The sequence below is a fragment of the Malus domestica genome, chromosome 16, assembly GCF_042453785.1.
Source record: "Malus domestica chromosome 16, GDT2T_hap1".
NCBI classification, from domain to species: Eukaryota; Viridiplantae; Streptophyta; class Magnoliopsida; order Rosales; family Rosaceae; genus Malus; species Malus domestica.
Genome location: NC_091676.1, coordinates 16583038 through 16602327, shown reverse-complemented (window position 1 = coordinate 16602327; position 19290 = coordinate 16583038). Strand labels below are relative to the sequence as shown.

Sequence of the window (19290 nt, the reverse complement as noted above, 5' to 3'; positions counted from 1 at the left end):
TTCTGTTGAGGTTTAAGGATTGTTTGCAAAAGGATAATTACAGAGATTAGTTCTGCATTGCAATGACGAAGGAATGCTGGTACTGGGAATTGAAGCGAAGAAATCAAATCTGCTACTTATTCATCTTTGTATTTTGAATATCTAATAGACTGCTAAGATTAAAACAAGTTGATAGGCTAGTATTGTGCCATTTGTCATATTAGTTGATATTTTGGCTAAATAGCCAAAATGGTCCATGAGATTTGCATAACTCATCACTTTGGTTCCTAACATTTCAAATCGATAAAAGTAGTCCCTAAGATTGTCCACCATCCATCATTTTGGTTTTTCCGTTAAAAACTCCATTAAGTGTCCCGGAGCTCTTGGCCGGAAGTTTGGGCAATTTTCAAAGCTTCATAACTCAATCGTTTCTTAACCAAATTCGACCCATAATATATCAAAATGAAGATAGGAAAGTGTAGAATAAGATTATACCTATTTGAAGCCCAATGGCTTCCAAAGATGGCCGGAAAATAGCCTCAAAGTTGACTGGTCAGAGCAAAAACTAGGCAAACTTTAAACGTTCATAACTTCTTCAATTCTCAATGAAATCAAGTGATTCAAAAATAAAAAATCATACTTCTCGATGAGATGAAGAGAATGGTGCCTTTTTAGACGGCTAAATCATCGTGGTTTGGCCGGAAAACGGCTCAAAAGTGGTTAACTTGAGACTAGGACAGCCACTTTTGAGCCGTTTTCTGGCCAAACCAAGGCGAGTTAGCCATCTACAAAGGCACCATTCTCTTCGTCTCATCAAGAAGTATGATTTTTGTTTTTGAATCACTTGATTTCGTTGAATATTGAAGAAGTTATGAATGTTTAAAGTTTACCCAGTTTTCGCCGAATTTTCCAGTTTTCATTCAGACCAGTCAACTTTGAGGCTATTTTCCGGCTATCTCTGGCAGCCATTGGGCTTCTAAATAGGTATAATCTTATTCTACATTTTCCTATCTTCATTTTGATATATTATGGGTCAAATTTGGTTAAGAAACGATTGAGCTACGAAACTTTGAAAATTGTCCAAACTTTCAACCAAGAGCTCCAGGACACTTAACAGAGTTTTTAATGGAAGGACCAAAATGATGGATGATGGACAATCTCAAGGACCACTTTTATCGATTTGAAATGTTAGGGACCAAAGTGATGAGTTATACAAATCTCAGGGACCATTTTGGCTATTTAGCCTTGATATTTTTAAGTGATGCTCGTGCATTACACGTGAGCTAGCTCAAGCGTGTCGAATGTGTGAGTTTGTATCGATCATTTCATTTACTCATGCTTTGTGTGTGTTCAAGCTGATGTAATAGAAGCCAATGTGAAATCTAAAGAGCTATGTACTCTCCTTTTATGAGCTCATTGTCTTTATCCTTTCATTTTTTATTTTCTAGTAAACAAAACTAACTAAGTCACCTCCAAAATCAATATAACAACATGGCCTCAGAGCTTGGTTTGAATTGAATCAAGGGGCGTGAAATGTGAAGGATTGCTTCTGGGTTTTCAATGAAGAACAATTTCAAGCAAGATGACCAGATCTGGAGCTAAGCTTCGAGCTGCAGCATTCACTGGAGTCAACTATGATTTCTAGTACTCAAAATTGAGACTATATTGAAGTTTCATATTCTCTTGAAATTTGTAGAGGAAGGCTATGGACTTTCCTCGGATTCAAATGATGGACTACTAAGAAATAACAAATTGTTGCTCAGGATATGATTGCTCGTGATGCTAGGGATCTTCGATTGATCCAAAGTTCGGGTAGGATGAAATCTTCCCCAACATTGCAAATCAAGAGATGACCAAGGCAAGTTGGGACACCTTGAAGCAAGAAGTACAGGTGATTCTCATATTGTTCGAGCAGTGAAAGTGCAAGGTGTTAAAAGAGATTTTGAATATGCTTAGATGAGAAATGGTGAAATGATATCCTCTTATTTGACTAGATTGTTTGATATGATTAACCAAATGAAGGTGTATGGTGAGGAGTGGTCAAATAAGAGAATAGTTGAGAAACTGTTAATTAGCCTTACTCCTAACTATGATTATATAGTCTTTGTGATTGAGGGGACTAAGAAACTAGATGAGATTAATCCTACTGAGGTTGTTGCTACTCTGAAATAATTTGAACAGAGATACTAAGACACATTGAGGAGAGTGAAGTCACCGCAAAAACATTTAGTAGTTTGCATATAGCCTCTAGATATAGCTCACACAAAAATAGCTCTAAAGGAAAGAGGTTATGGAAGAACAAAGAGAAGAAATGAGGTTTTACGGTTAGTGATAGATCTGGTCCACTTGTGAAACATGGAGGAAATAAGGAGAATGCTAAGGAGGTGTGTAATATTGTGATAAACTACAACATTTGTTGGTTCAAAGATAAACCAAAGTGTTACAGATGTAACAAATTGGGTCATATAGCAAAGGACTATAATAGCAAGGTGAAACAACTTGTTCATCATGCTAAGCATGTGAAAGAAAAGGCTTCAATGTTCTATGCTTGCCATTCCGCTTAGGTTATGAAGAACAAGCTTAGTGTTTGGTACATAAATAGTGGATGTTGCAATCACATGACATCACAAGAATCCTTGTTGATCAATGTTGATAAGAATGTGACATTCAAATTGAAGATGGAAAATGCTAAGCTAGTACAAGCTACAGGACATGAAACCTTGGTTATTGAAACCAAGTATGGGACTAAACATATCAACGGAGTGTGGATAGTACTTGGACTAGATGAAAGCCTATTGAGTTTTAGACATATGGTATAACATGGATACTTTCTTGTCAAGTCCCGGACCTAGGGTTGGTGGAAAAATAAACCCCACACCCGGCGCGCGAATAAAAGTAAAAATAAAAAAGAAAACAAACTTCTCTTATAAAAATAACTCCAAAATCCTTACAAGGTGTACACAAATAATAAAAACTCTTAAATCCCTTGTCTAATACAACCTAAGCTCGTCTAGCACCTGTCTTGCCGAATAACTCATTTGAAAAAAATATAAAGGTGAATGGTAAACAATAACCACCGTCGTCCATTGAGGAGAATATGTAATATGCAGTCAAGCATACTGTTTTACCCACACTAGAAAATATGATTAATAATATCAAATCTCTATATCACAGTGCCATATCACATCATTGATGCGAAAATTATCTTAACACACAAATTTAACCTTATTTTGACAATTGTAGTACAAGTATAAGTAGGGATCGTTCTGGACCGGAGATTAGGAGGGCTTGTTAATAACCTCTAAACTGACTCAAAAACATAAAACTAAACTTAAAAATACTTAACAAGACTCACAAGACTCAAAGTAAACTTAAATTACTCAAAACAGCTTAAAACAACCAAATAAACTTAAACTAGACACTAGGAATGACTTTGGACGAAAATTGACTTTTACTTGAATCAAAACACTTAAAAACACAAACTAAAACAGATTTGAAACACTTTGAAACAAGAAACTAAAAGGGGGGTTTTGATTTGGATGAAGTTGAAACTAACAAACAAGTATGAAAAACTAGATAGATTGTAAAACAAATTTGAGAAATAAGATGATGGATGGGATAGCTAGAGGCTTTTTCTCCACACATAACATGTATGCAAATAACTTGATTTTCAGTTACTACTTCATTGAATTATGAACGACAATGCTCCAAATTAACCGTGGCATCACTAGTTAACTCTCATATTTTCCTTGTTTTATTGGATTGGATGACATCATTCGACAACCCAAAACATTCTTCAAAAGTTCCCTACATAACATCATAATAGAGATACAATCAAAGATCATTACGTTTAATGAAAATCATAAGCATTGACAAAGCACTTGCAACTATGACATCATGTCGCTTATGCTAGGAATTGAACTTAACAAGATCGTTTATAAGCGACTTTCACTACATGTGAATATAAGTTTGTAACGATTATGTGAAACTTCCTTATATTCTAGCAACGGATTTATGCATGCCAATTAAGTGTCGACCCTTAATTAACAAATACAAATAAGTTATCAATCAAATAGTTAAGCCAATTGCATTCACGATTCAAGAGTTCATAACTGGAATTTATCAAATTATATTGCACACATAATCATGGCTTTGAAATCACCCCTAGCCAAGAGGGGTTTAGCCACTCATATTTACAACAAAACGAAATGAAATGAATTTAAACATTAGAAACAAAAGAAAGAAAACACCTAAACGCTCCAACGATCCAAGTTGGACAGCAAGCACGTCCAAGCACTATCCTTCCCTTCCTTTGCTACGGCACAAAGTGTTGGTGAGTGTTTGAAGGTTTGTTTATATGGAGGAATGGATGTAAAGATGAATGGATGTGTTTGGATGAATGTTGTATTGAAATGGGGATGAATGATCAAGCAAAAACTGAACTAAATTTATGTTACACACAATTCCATTTTATAGAGGAAGTGCATGGCAATGGAGGGGAACATGGAGTGGTGTAGCAATTGAGTGCAATGATGCATGAAATCTGAAATGATGGAGGGAACAAGGAATGGTGTAGCAATTGAGTGCAATGATTCAATGTAATGATGCATGAATCTGAAATGATGAAGGGGACAAGGGTGATGATGCACGGCATGGGTGGAAATTGGAGTGATTTATGGCAGAAAATAGGAAAGGGATGGCTCCCTTGCACGACAAGGAAGAGAAATGGTGAAGGATGATATGACTTGGACTTTTAAGGCAGGTTTAGGACTTGTAGAATATGTAATAAAATGTCCCAAAGTATTTAGAAACCCTTTGTGTGACTGAATCTTTGGTAATTTAGATTAGAAAAGGTAAAGACAAGATAAGGCAAGTTTGACTAATATTTCCTCTTTCTTGATGGTTTCCTTGTCTTCCTTGGTCCTCTATTTATTTTCTTCATCTCCTTGGCACATTCCTAGCTTCTTTAGATCTTTAATTTCGTCTAACCACTTTGCTCCATGCATGTGCTATCCATTCCAAGCCCAAAGCTGCTCCAAAATGCACCAAAATGCACCTTATTGCATACTTTGTCCTTAGAACCTGAAATTGCATGAAAATGACTTTAAACACTACAACAACTAAGGAATAACAACATAAATGCATGAGAACAAGCTAACTCAGTCGCATAAATATGCTCCTATCAATCATCCCTTTACGTGTTATTATATTCTTCGTCAAATGTAACTCACCACGTGACCTCTAATGACCATTTCACCCTAATGTCTCCGTTTGCAGTTTACATTTATTCATCAGGCTAATACAACACTAAAACTCTCATGCTCCATGAACAACCTCAGATAAATCCACATATCACCATATATACTCATCAAAGCATTTACAACAAAATCATACATGCTTGACTTGAAATAGAGAGATATTTAAAAGGAAAATTTTATTTGAACCCATGTAACCTCTTTCTACACCCAACTTACTCTATACACCCATATTATTTTTAATTAAAGAATTAATCTCCTTTTAAACCTAAATTTATTACCTAAAATGTCATCCCATACCCAATTCAAAATGTTAATTTCTCTTTACACCCATTTATAAAACAAAATTTCAAACCAAGTAGTTTTGTTTTCAAAGAAATTCGAAAGTCAAAAATCTTCTAAGTCCTATGTACCTACTCGCATATGCAATTGCAGTAGTTGAGGCAAGAAAGAGGAGGAAAATTTTCACGAAGCTACAGAGCGTTCATGGCCGGCAATGTTGAACAAAGTGTTGAACTTCGATTCATGTTGACTATAAATTATCTCCTAGTTTTCATGCAGGTCCTTTTATTTTGAGCGGACTCCTTAAAGATATGAGTCCAGAGCACATCACCTGACCATAATTATAGAAGGTTGTTGAGCCATTGACATAAAATATGTGACTTGTAACTTAGACACATCTTCAAGGCTTTTGCTTGTACTTTATATGTTGTTTATTTAATTCGAATGGTTTGAGAGTGAGATGTTGGTTCATGCAACTCCTCCATCCTTGCTGGAAATAGGGTTTTAGCCATCGATAAAAAAAACTTGTTTTTCTCTATAAGAGTTATTAGGGTTTTAGTCGGAATGAACGTAAGATAAACAAGGAGTGATGATAACATTTAATTATAATGTGTGGGTTTATTGATAAATTGTAGTTTTATTATTAATTTCATCTTGTACTTGATGGTAATTATGCAAGATGATAAAACAGACAATTAGCATTTAAAATTTAAGTTGAGTGTAGAAAGAGATTACATGGGTTTAAATAAAATTTTCCTATTTAAAATAGATAAATCACATGATAACTCATGATTTTCATAAATAAGAAAATAAGATTATTTTGAAACGTACATTACATAAACCACTCACCTTGATCGTTAACTAGAACATTGGCAAGACAAGCCTACTAACAATTTTCCACATAACCAACTCACTAACCCTAAAATCTCTTTCCTTTCTCTCTCTCTATAAACTATATATATATATATATATATATATATATATATATATATATATAATATTCATGCATGCAAAACTACTACAACAAATGCATGCAACGCGAGAAGTTGTAAAGAGATGGTATGCATAAAATTTGAAGTGGTGATGCTATTTATAGGAGACATAGGTCGGTCATGTTGGTGAATATGCACTTGAGGTGTCGAATGGCTAGAGCATAGACTAGAGCAAATAATTTTTAGTGTATATTATTTTCTTCAAGCTCTCGAAGCCACTCTCATCCGCTATTAAACTCAACGACACAATTCAATGCAATGTCATGTATCACATATCAGTTTATGTTTATGATATTTCATTTGATTGGCTAAAATCTCTTCAGAGAAAATTAAACGGGTTTGTTTTTTATATGGTGGAGTTTGTTGTTGCCTGTTGGGCATATACAGAAAACAAATATTGAAAAACCTCATGAAGCAACTTAGGGCAACTTGTCATAATCCTCACATTATTGCTCCTTACTCGAGCCAATAGAAGTAATAGTCTTCAATGTGATGGCTTGATGATGATGGGCACTTCCGAAATTCCCTTGAACAATCTTTTGAATTCACTTGCTAAGATTTCAAAGGCTCTATATTATTTTTTGCAAAACTTGGTTTACATTTGATGCTTTTGATTCAATTTCTTCAAATACGAAATTTAAAATCCCTAATTGATAGAAAACAAAACACTCAATCGACATAAACCTAGATGTTGATAAAGAGTTTGAGTGGTAGGTGTATATTAAGAATGTGGGTGTGATGGGAGTATTGGAAAAAATGTGGGGTGCATTAAGATAAATTTTAATTCACAAAGTAAAAGTATAGTTTATTAAGTATGTGGGGTGTAATCAACAAAATGTGAGGTGTGAAAAAAACAACCCAAAAATAAATAATAAATAATCGAGATCAAAATTTCCCAAATTAAAATTGTCACACCAACAATCCCCAAATCTGATAAGCATACATGCATATCGGGGAAGCTAACCTGCACGTTAGGCACCGACGACGACGAGACACCCGATCAAAATGCAGAGCCAGATATAAAAAAAAAGAAAACTAATGAAAAGGGCTTGAAAACTTTAAGTTTTAATGATAAGGACAAAATAAAGGGTAAAGTGAATAGTACCAGGATTGACTTTTTAGTGTAAAAATGTGGTTTTTCGTTAAAGTGAACAGTACCGGGTGTTTTTCGTTAAAATTCCCATAAAAAAATTGAGGTGTGCTTGAGCTTCGGTATTTGTTCACTCCCACCATGCAAAATCAATCCCTTTTTTTCAAGCTAGTTTAACCCAAGAAAATTACCCTTCGATTGTTTTTTATTTTTTTTTTGGGATCTAATTACCCTTCAATTAATGTGTCAAGTTTTACAGGAAGATTCATCAAAAGGAAAAAAATGTACCAAAAAAAAAATAAGGGAAGGCAACGAAGACTTTTCTGAAAACGAAAAAAAAATATTTCCGGTGCTGGGAGTCGAACCCAGAAGATCAAATTATCCAAGATATTAATTTGCTACACCGGATGAGTTTGATAATGCTAGAAATACAATGTATTTAAACGTAATCTATTTGGGTGAAACTAGCACTTAGATATCCAAAGGCATGGCGGATTGTATGCGGCAACTAGACTTTGACAAATGTGTCATGTTTGTTATTTTCGTGTCATACTCATTATCTTAGCAGATTGTGTCGTGTCAAATTCGTTATCTTAATAATTCTTTTACAAATGATCCGATAACGACTCGACTCGTTAACAGGTTGTGTCATTTCGTGTTGGGTTAATGGTTGATGTAAGAAATTTTTATGCCTAATGTCTAGACTTGGAAAACGGGTCATATTCGTATTGTTTACGTGTAATACTCATTATCTTAACGGGTGACTCAATAACGATCCGATTTGTTAATGGGTTCTTAATGGGTGACTCGATAGCAACCTGATTCGTTAACGGGGTTCTTAATAGGTGACCCGATGCCGACCTCACTCATTAACGGATTTACTCGAAACCTATTATTTTCGTATTATTTCAGGTTAATAGGTTGTACAAGAAATTATCAAACTTAACAGCAACTCTTGTATTATTCTTTTTAGAGTGCTAATAATAACATCTAAAGCTCCATTTTATGGGATAGATGAGATTGGACCTTCAAGAGCTTTGGAGTTTTCTAGCTATTTCTTTTTTCTTTGCTGTTGGAAGCTTGGGCGTTCTCATTCTCGAGCTTTGCTCATTTGTACATATTTTTCCACATGAACAATTGAGATTTAACTAAATATCAATTAGTTAAATCTCAACCGTTTACTCGTGAAGAAAAATGTGCAGAGAAATATTTCCATTCTCATATATGGGATGGGATGAGATATCTTTTGTTTTCTTTTTGCTCCCAAATGTATTTTAACTATATTTATATATTAAACTTAGCAACAGTCATCCGGTGTAGAAAATAAAAAGCGAAATTTTATTTGAACCCATATAACCTCTTTTTACACACAACTTACTCTCTTCACCCATATTATTTTTTATTAAAGAATTAATCTCTCTTTAAACCCAAATTTATTACCTAAACTACTCTCTCAAATTCAATTCAAAATGTTAAATTATCTTTACACCAATTCCCTTTATAAAATAACATTTGTAATTGATTTTTTTTTTTTAAAAAGAGGCATCCTTGCCCCACCCCCTCTTCCCACTAGCATTTCCATGGCTACCTTTTTTTCTTTCTACTGCCAAACCCAAACATTTGCCTTTTTTATTTCTACTGATGTGCATAAGCAACAAATCAAACAATTCATCCCCTTATATTTATCAACAAGCAAGGAAGTTTATAATCTAAGAATATTGGTAAGAAGTTTTTTCTTAGAATTTTCCAATTGCAGAAAGTTTAACAAACCATTCGGGATTGATGAAAAAAATTGAAACCCAAATACTGATCTTCTAAACTTTAAAAAAATTGAAATCAAACAAATAAAATATTCATAAATTGAGTCATACCTTAGTTGAAGGATTCAAAACTTCAAAATCACCATCCATCAATAAAAAAAACTTGTTTTTCTCTACAAAACCTATTAGGGTTTTAGTCAGAATGAACGTATGATAAACAAGAAGGGATGGTAGGGTTTAATGGGTTTATTGATAAATTTGAGTTTTATTATTAATTTCATTTTGTACTTAATAGTAATTATACAATAGGATAAAATAAATAATTAACAATTTAAATTTAAGTTGGGTGTAGAAAGATGTTACATGGATTCAAATAAAATTTTCCAAATAAAAAACTTGGAATAATTGTTGACTTCTGGGTTGAACTGGAGTGTTGGAAAACACTTTTTGCTTTTTACAAAATTTTAGGGCAATTTGAGAATATTTTGCTTTCATTTTTTATTTTTTTAAAAAACTAAAATTACAAAAAAAAATAAAATTGAGAACTAAAATAATTAGGAGCCTGTTTACATCTCACAAAACGAGTTTTTAATAGCTGTTTGGTAAAATGGAGATGACAAATAGAATTTTGCTTTTTTATAATTTGCGAATGCATATGGTAGTTTTTTTTTTTTTTTTTTGAATCTAAGAATGATTTTTTTTGAAAAAAAAAACATTAAAAATGTGTTCAGTACCAATATCTAAAATTTGAAGAAATATAAGAAAAATTGACCATTTATAAAAGTTACGGGAGATTGATCTTAATATCGACGATGAAGTACAAGTTCAAGGGAAAACCGACGGAAAATTATTTTTGTAATCTAGAATGATACTGGATAACTTGAACTAAACTTCATACACCATTGAGAAAAGAAGTCGGAACTTTCGTGCAATATATCAGCCAAGAGAAGGTAAAGCCAAGCATTCCCCATTTGTGCAGAGGCACCTCCCTTTGGCTTTTTCTCCACCACCAAAAAGTAATCCGTCAATATCCAAACTATGGATGAGCATCGCCGCGTCCACCAACCCACTTCCGATTCCTGGCTTCTCACTCACATGCACCTCAGCACGTTCCCCCTTACCTGTCCAACAAACCCAGTCGACTCCGCAAAGTCTCACATTTCCTCACCATTCCGTCCGCATTAGCACCCACGTGAAGACCAAGTTTGGATAAATCATCTCGAATCCTCCGCCTTTTGAATTTCACAAATTGGACACGTCAAGATTTCGCCATCGACACTAGTCACCTTGCATGTAATGTGCATGGACAAATGTACAAATTTACATGCACGCTTAGCCTTTAATCTTGTATAAATATGCGAAACCTTTAAGCCATTCTTCCCACAGGAGCATAAAATTAAAGAAAATTAGAAAAAATGGTGATCAATTCGAAAGCTTGGCTTCCTTTCCTGTTGTTGGTTTCTTCTCTTTTCCTTGCCTTCTCTCTGTCTTTCACTCTTGCAGAGCAAGATACAGACCAGCAATGTCAACAAGAATGTAAGGACTTCCAGAGCCTTCCAATACAATCCACGTGTTTGTCCCGATGCAAGAATATGGGGCCCTGGTCGGGTCCTCCGGTTGCTGGCGAAATGGTGTGGTACAGCCAATCTCATGGTCAGGAATGCCGACAGGAGTGCGAGAAGCAGGGAACTCGGGTTCCGCTGGAACATTGTCAAAGGCAGTGCATGCAGCAACGGAAATTCAAGCAGTGCCACGAACAATGCCAACAGACCATTCAATCGCCGGAGATATGCCAGAAGATTTGCCGCCAGCATATTGAGGGAGGACAAGGTGAGGAGTTACAAAGTTATGTTTCTAACCATCACGAGCTGCAGCAGTGTCAGCAGCGTTGCCAGTCGCAGCGCGGCCAAAAGCAGCACCAGTGTTTGCAAGAATGCCAAGATCAAATGAGGCAACATGGTCATCAGCAATGCCAGCAGCGCTGCCAATCACAGCGTGGCCAAAAGCAGCATCAGTGTCTGCAAGAGTGCCAAGATCAAATGAGGCAACAAGGACAACAATATGGGCAACATCAATGTCAGCAGCGTTGCCAGTCGCAGGGCGGCCAAAAGCAGCACCAGTGTCTGCAAAAGTTTAAAGACCAAACGGGGCAACATGGACAACAAGGACAACAAGGACAACAAGAACAAGAGCGCGAGCAGATGAAGATAATATGCCAGCAACATTGTGAGATGCAGCAAGGGAGTGGTGGGGGGCAGCAATGCCAAAGACAGTGTGAGCAGCAAGTTGAACAGCTAGAGAAACAATTCGAACAATGCCACCAGCGGTGCCAGAGCCAAGAACATGGTCAACAACAGCAATGTCTAAGTACGTGCATACAGGAGATTAAAGATCAGCAACGAAGGCAACAGCAAGGGCAAGGGAAAGGACAAGGCAGTGGAGACAACGGAGTAGAGGATGAAGACCAAAATGGCAAATCCAGACAGCGTTACGATCAGTGCATGGAGAGTTGCAGCAGACAACAACAGGGTCAAGGAGAACAAGAACAGTGCCCAAGGCAGTGCAGGGAACAATTTGAACAGGAGAAAGGGCAGTACCAGCAGTGCAAGCAGGGCTGCGAAAGGTCATCGCAGCACGATGATGAAAGACGACAATGCAAAGAAAAGTGCAAACAACTGAGAGAGCAGCAGCACCAAAGAGGAGGAGGAGGATGTAATGAAGTAGAGGATGACGAGGCACTAAATGGCTCAGGTTATGGTGGTGCCAAAGAGCGATATGAGCAGTGCAAGCAAAGCTGCAAGAGTCAACTACAGAGCCAGGGACAACAAGAGCAATGCCCAAAACAGTGCAAGCAACAATTTGAACAGGAGAAACAGCAATTCAAGCAGTGCAAGAAGGGTTGTGAAAAGCAAGCACAGGATGATGATCAGAAAAAACAATGTAAACTACAGTGCGCACAGCAAGGACAGCAGCAGCAGGGCGGCAGCACAGGAGGAGTTCATCCGAACCAATATGGACAAGGAGAAGAGGAGCAGATGATGGGGGATCAGAGGAACAATCCCTTCTACTTTCCATCACAGATGTTTCAGTCGCGGTTCCAGTCCGATGAAGGAAGTCTTCAGGTACTTGTGAGGTTTGGAAAGAGTGAGCTTCTTCGTGGCATTAAGAACTACCGCTTGGCCATCTTTGAGGCAATGCCTAACACTTTTGTTCTCCCACACCATTGTGATGCTGAAGCGATTTTCGTTGTTCTCAACGGTGAGTTAGTCCTCCATTAACAATCATTTTTCTTATATGAAATTATTTTATCATAAGCTCTAATATCTTCGTTTTTTTCGTTGCTTTGCAATGTCAGGACAATGTACCTGTACTCTTCTCTTGAAAGACAGAAAGGAGTCCTTCAACATGGAGCATGGAGATGTGATTAGAGTTCGTGCAGGGACTACTATTTACTTAACTAACAATAACAATGATGAACCTCTTCACATTGCAAAGCTTATCCGCTCTGTTAACAGTCCTGGACGATTTGAGGTAACCAAAATCATCACTTCATTTCATCAAAATATTAGATTTGGTAATTTTTATTTTTGTTTGTTTGAGCCATTAAATACCCACAAACCCAACTAAATTTTCACACAAACACTTGAATTTTGTTTTGGTTTTAATATTTGGGGTTGGTAATTTATATCATTGCTTTAACATTCTTCAGGAATTCTTCCCTGCTGGTTCTGGAAATCCCGAGTCATACTTCAGCGTTTTCAGCAATGACATTCTTGAATCTGCCTTCAGTGTAAGTTATAATTCTTAATTTTTGTTCTTTGCCCTTAACTTGATTTAATTTGTTCACATAGATTAATTAGGCTCTAATTTACAACTATTAATTATTTGATCAGACCCCAAGAAAAGAGCTGGAGCAGGGCTTTAGACAACAAAGGGGCCAACAAGGGGGCCAAGGCATAGTCATGAGAGCCCCAAAGGAGCAACTTGAGGCATTGAGTCAGCGTGCTTCTTCGGCCAGGCGTGAAGGACGCCGACAGTCCGAGGGTCCGTTCAATCTGAGACAACTAAAACCTGTGCACTCCAACAACTACGGCCAGCTCTTTGAGGCTCGCCCTGAAGAGTTCAGTCAGTTCCAGGACATGGACGTCTCAGTCAGTTGCATTGAGATGAACCAAGTAATTCACCATTAATCCCAAAACAAATTAATTAAAGGGAAATTAGCTGCAACGAAAATACAAAATCTTAATTGTTTAAATGATCAGTACTTTTTATGTGTCCAACTATATCTAGTCTATTTTGATGATTTCATGCCATTATGATTTATAAAATTGTGATGTCAGCTAATTTGCCTAATTATACTAATGTGGATTATTACCTGTGGGTAATGAAAATCTTATCAATTTTTTGCAGCAAACTATGATGGTGCCACACTTCAATTCAAAAGCTACATTCCTCATATATGTTGTGGAAGGAAATGTACGTGTCGAAATGGGGTGCCCCCACTTGGCAAGCCAAATGCAAGGCCAAGAGACGACGGAGCAACAGGAGCAGGGAGAACACAGTGGAAGGTTCATGAAGGTCAATGCTCAACTATCACCTGGTGATGCTTTCGTTATCCCAGCTGGTCATCCTGTTGCCTTTGTTACCCACAGCAACAATGGCAACCAAAACCAGAACATCCGAATCCTGGGATTCGGACTCAATGCCCAATACAGCATGAGGAACTTCCTTGCAGGTAAATTAATCAAGTCAGAAACAGTATATTTACACTTAAGGGTGCAGGAGTCACATAATAATTAGGTATCCTACTTGTCATCTACGAAGCCTCTATTTTGGTGAATGTGTCAAACTAATTTGACAATTAAAACCATTGGGCATCTTTAACTGTATAGCTAATTGTGGTTTGTTGAAAATGCAGGGCAAAAGGACAACATAATGCTGCAGATGAATAGGGAGGCTAAGCAGCTGGCATTTGGGCAAGACATGGAAAAAATCTTTGGGAAGCAGCAGGAATCGTACTTTGTGCCAGCTCACAAGGGAAGAAGAGGGAAAAGCCATCCTATGTCTTCTATTTTGGAGTTTGCTGGCATAATCTAATTAACTTGTTTAATTAAGCTATCTCGGAATAATAGTAGGGAAGAAGGAAGTACGAATGGAGAGAGAAGGTAGTGTGTGATATTTGACTCCAAAACCCTAATAAAAGTAGTGTATGTAGAGAGCAGTAGTAGCACTCGTCAGCTGTGATGGAGTACTTTTGCTTGGGGCTCACATAGAGTGAGCTTTTTGTGTGTGGAAAGAATGAAATAGCTCTAGCTTTGTGCCATTTCAAAAAATAAAGTAAATCAGAAGTTCTTTTTGTTTGGAGTAACAACACATAGGTTAAATTTGGAAACAAAATTTTCAAATTAAAAGATGTCTTACTAATAAAAAATGAATACGTTTATCAATGTTTAAGTAATAATCAAATCATTAATTTTCATTTTATTTAGTTTACAAAATTTTGTTTGCAAATTTAGTGTTCGATGTTGTTAAGTTTTTAAAATTTTGTCAACAAATTTAGTGTTCTAGCATTACATTTTAATTAAGTTATGCAAATCAAATTGATAAGTAGTGTATCAAAGTGCTTCTGTGAAACAGGCCCTAAAGTTTAAAAGCAGATAGTGTTTGGGTAGTGATTTTCACAACCCTTCTATTTTTAAACCGTTTTTCTGTCCGTTTGATTCTTTTTTATTTATAGGGAAATTTTATATGGGTATATTTTTTTTTCTTTGATTTGAGAATGTATATATGTCAAGTTTAAATGAAGAAATTTACCAATGTTATTAAGTCTGATATCTTTTTTTTTTTTTTTTGTGATGTTGAAGAATGTACCCATGTTTTGGTACAAATATTTGGTAATTTTGATGAATGTACCCATATTTATATACATACACACACAATAGTATATTTATATTTTAATATTTTTAGGGAAATGTTATTGCCACTTCAAAAATCTCATTCTACACTCTTTGCAAATGTATTTTTCTTTCCAAATATAGAAAGTTTGGCGTATAGAATAAGATTTTTGGAGTGCTAATAATAATTCCCTATTTTTAATCCCACAAATTATGGTTTTTTATTTAAAATCTTATTAATATAAACAACTATAAATTTTAATTTTTAATTTAAAAAATATAGTAATATACGTAGAAATAAATTATCACATTAATTTCAGGGATTTCGATAGAAAATTGAAAACCAACAAGGTTTTAATCAAAGAAAATTCGTAGCTAGGGAACATATCCAAAGTCTTCATTTATTTTATCTGTGTTCTGGTTTGTTTTCTCTGAATATGTGATAAAATACTAGCTATCTCTCTGTAATTTTCATTTTGTTTCTATTCCCCTTGTTGTTGAGCTTCTAGCCATGGATTACAACTCCGATAAGAAATAGAGGAACATCGGATCAAAATTCTGATAAATCACTTTTCGATTATGGTTAGGATTTTTATGAACAATAGTTCGAATCTGGAAACTCAAGTAATGAAAAGTGCAAATTGCCTGATTGGATGGGTTCAGAGAAGTAATTGTTGAAGGTCGGTGGTCATCTAGTGAGCCAAATGCTTTTGTTCATTTTGTACCAAATGGGCCAAATGCAATGAGGGTGTGGGGCGTTAAAAAGCCTCAGACTCGCTTGTGGAAGCGTAGCTACCTCTCACATGAATTACATAGACGATGCTGTCAATTCTACTGTTGCATGGCATTTGTAATGTTTGAAAACTATAATAGAACACGAGCTAAGACTTTAGTTATTTGTCTTAGCATCAAGTATATTTATTTATTTATACCAGCTACTTATTTTGCCTTTGGTTTTCTGTCCACATTTCCTCTATTTTTCAGTTACGCTCTTTTCAAACTTCAATACTCGCTTGTTACCTTTCATGTTTTCAAACATATATATTGGCATAGGTATATCATTGATGCTTCTTCTATAAGTTCATGCCTTAATTAACAATGCTTGTTGTGGATGGTAATGAAGGTCTGTTCTGCTCGACAATACTAAGCTCGTTGGGCTATACGTGAAAATTAAGATCAAATACTTGTATTTGTGCAGAGAATTACAGGGAGTATTATGTGATACATATTGTTATTTACTTGTTTGCTACTCTCATATAATGAAGCGGACTTGTTTGCTACTCTTATATAATGAAGCATTTGCATTACTGATTGTGTAGTGAATTGAACACGAATTTCATTTCATGTTTGTTTGGTTTAGGATTCTTTAGATATAGACCCTTGCAACTTTTATTTTCCAGACAAAAACCTACCTAATTATAAACTTTCAAATAAAACCCAAATTTGAAAATGACTGCCAAGTAGAAAAATAATTGACCTATTATTACAAGATATTTACAACTTGTACCACAATATTCAAAATAACTCAATAAATGTAATACTCACCTTAATTACAATGAACAAATAGTTATTACACATATTATTACCCCTAACATATATATATACACGTTCAAATGTATATACTACAACCATAAGCTCAATATATATATATATGATGAGCAACTAACATATGTTTTGTAGGTAAATTAATGTTGAATAAAATAACATTCTTTTATTTAGTAGGTAATATATTTTCCATGTATTATTACATATATTTGGCAAATTTTATTATTATAAGATATATGTACAAATAATAGGTAATTTATGATGAGCAACTAACATATATTTTGTAGGTAAAATATAATTTGATTGACTAAACTAAGCATGTATTATTACATATATTAGGCATGTTTTATTGTTATTATATATTAGGCAACAAATTTTTTTTTTTTTTTTTGTAAAATCATTAAATCTTCCTTACAATCCGTATAGAATTAATTGTGTACATCAAACATTCAAATAGGGTATTTTAGGCATCATTTTTTTTAAATGTGTAAAGTCTAATATAATTAATGAATTTGCTGATATGGAATCTAGTCAATGATTTTTATTACAGTAAAAAACTTATGCCGGGTTTTATATGGAGAAAATTAAACTTTAGGGGCTAAAGTCATATTTTCAGTCAAATTAGGTTGAATATTCGTATCATGATATATATGGTATAACGTAGCAGGCTATACATAGGCCCAATGCCCTACTATACGAACAATCTTACCCTTCCTAGTGATATTGGACATTAATCTTAGTGCCATACTCTCACATTATCACATACATGATACATGCATTCTTAATAGAAGTAACTAGAGTTGCAGAAAGAAGAAGAAGAAGAAGAAGAAGGAAGCAGTACAAAGAATATTGAAATATTAGAGAGAAAATTAGAGTGAAGATGAGAGATATTGTTTTGATAGAATGATGACTTAGTACAAACATTAAGCCGCAATCAGCCTTTTATATCTATCTAGTATCCTAACCACCTTTCTTACTGTGTAAGCTACTAATAACCATCCTAACTAACTTTCAACAGTAATATTGATGACATGGCAGATTATGCGGCATTTCCTTGAGTCAATATTAGTCAACATACCCCCTCAATCTCAACTAGGGTACCTAAGTTTGAGATTGAAACAATGTCGAGTGAACGTTGGACTATGTAAGCCTTTAGTAAGAACATCGGTTGTCTGTTCATCGGTAAGTAGATACTCAACCAACAGATCACCATTATGCACCATTTCTCGAACAAAATGATAATTTGTATCAAGGTATTTAATTCTCGAATGATACACCGGATTAGCACTAAGTGCTATTGCTGACATATTGTCACAAAATATGGTTGGTTGAATAGGCAATGCAACCCCCAAATCTTTCAAATCAACGGAATCTATGCCACATCTGCTGCAGTATGTGCAAGTGCCTTGTATTATGCCTCTGTAGAACTTTGAGAGACTGAGGATTGCTTCTTTGATTGCCAAGAGATTGGATTCCGACCAAGATATACCACACATCCAGTCACATACCTTCTTGTGTTCAAATCGGCAACCCAATCAGCATCAGAGAATGCTGTCAAATGAATATCAATATCAGTTGAATATGTAATTCCACATTCTGTAGTGCCTTGAAGATATCTAATAATCCTTTTCACAGAGGTGACACTACTACAATATTAGCTTTAAGTGTCGGATGACGGTGGCGATTAATAAGCCATTATGTTGGATAAAAGATATCCAACACATCATTTAATTATTGTCAGATAAAAGTGAATTTATGTCGGATATAACTGACAGGATTTCATGGCGGATAATTACTATCGGATTAAATCGACATAAAATTATTATAACCGTTAGCCTTTGTGAATTCTTTTTTAAAAATATTTTTTATATATTCTGGCAGTTTTGAAGTTAATGGTGGCGGTTATAACAGACAAAAATTGACTATTTTATTATTTTAGTATTCTGACGGTTATAACCGACAAAAATTGACTATTTTATTATTTTTACGCCAAAAGTTTTTCAGTTTGTTGTTCATTCAGATTCTTTCTCTTCTTCATATTCAATTCTCAATCTTCATCTTTAATCTTCAATCCTCAATCTTCAATCTTCAATCTTCAATCTTCAATCATTTTCTTCTCTTCATCTTCAATCTTTTTGTTCTCTTCATCTCACCGTAGGTTTTTCATTTCTTTTGCTTCCATACTTTTTCATCTTCTATTTCTTTCTTCATCAAGCACTTCAGCTTATTTTTATTTTTTGATTTGATTTTGTAGGAGCTTTATTTAGTTGGCTGATTACGTAAAGAGTAGATTGACGACATAATTCTTCAATAGTTCAGGTTTTATTACTGAACTTCTTGATGTTTAAATTGTTTGTTTAACACACAAGATTATTTATTTAGAGATTTTAATTTAATTAGTAAGATAAATTAGGAATATTTGTGTTCCATTAATTTATTTTATTTACCTAAATTGTTATGAAGAAATTGAGATAAATATTATTTGTAAATATT

The 19290-nt window shown here is 35.0% G+C and overlaps 1 protein-coding gene across 1 annotated transcript; it reads left to right on the top strand.

The window, feature by feature from the left end:
- The first annotated feature begins 10179 nt into the window (after positions 1-10179).
- On the top strand, positions 10180-14708 carry LOC103444920 (vicilin Jug r 2.0101-like). The gene is made up of 6 exons (XM_008383890.3): positions 10180-12616; positions 12714-12889; positions 13068-13148; positions 13252-13533; positions 13769-14093; positions 14277-14708. Exons 1-6 carry the CDS (start codon positions 10774-10776, stop codon positions 14453-14455), a joined length of 2886 nt encoding a protein of 961 aa, XP_008382112.3. The 5' UTR covers positions 10180-10773; the 3' UTR covers positions 14456-14708.
- The last annotated feature ends 4582 nt before the right edge of the window (positions 14709-19290 follow it).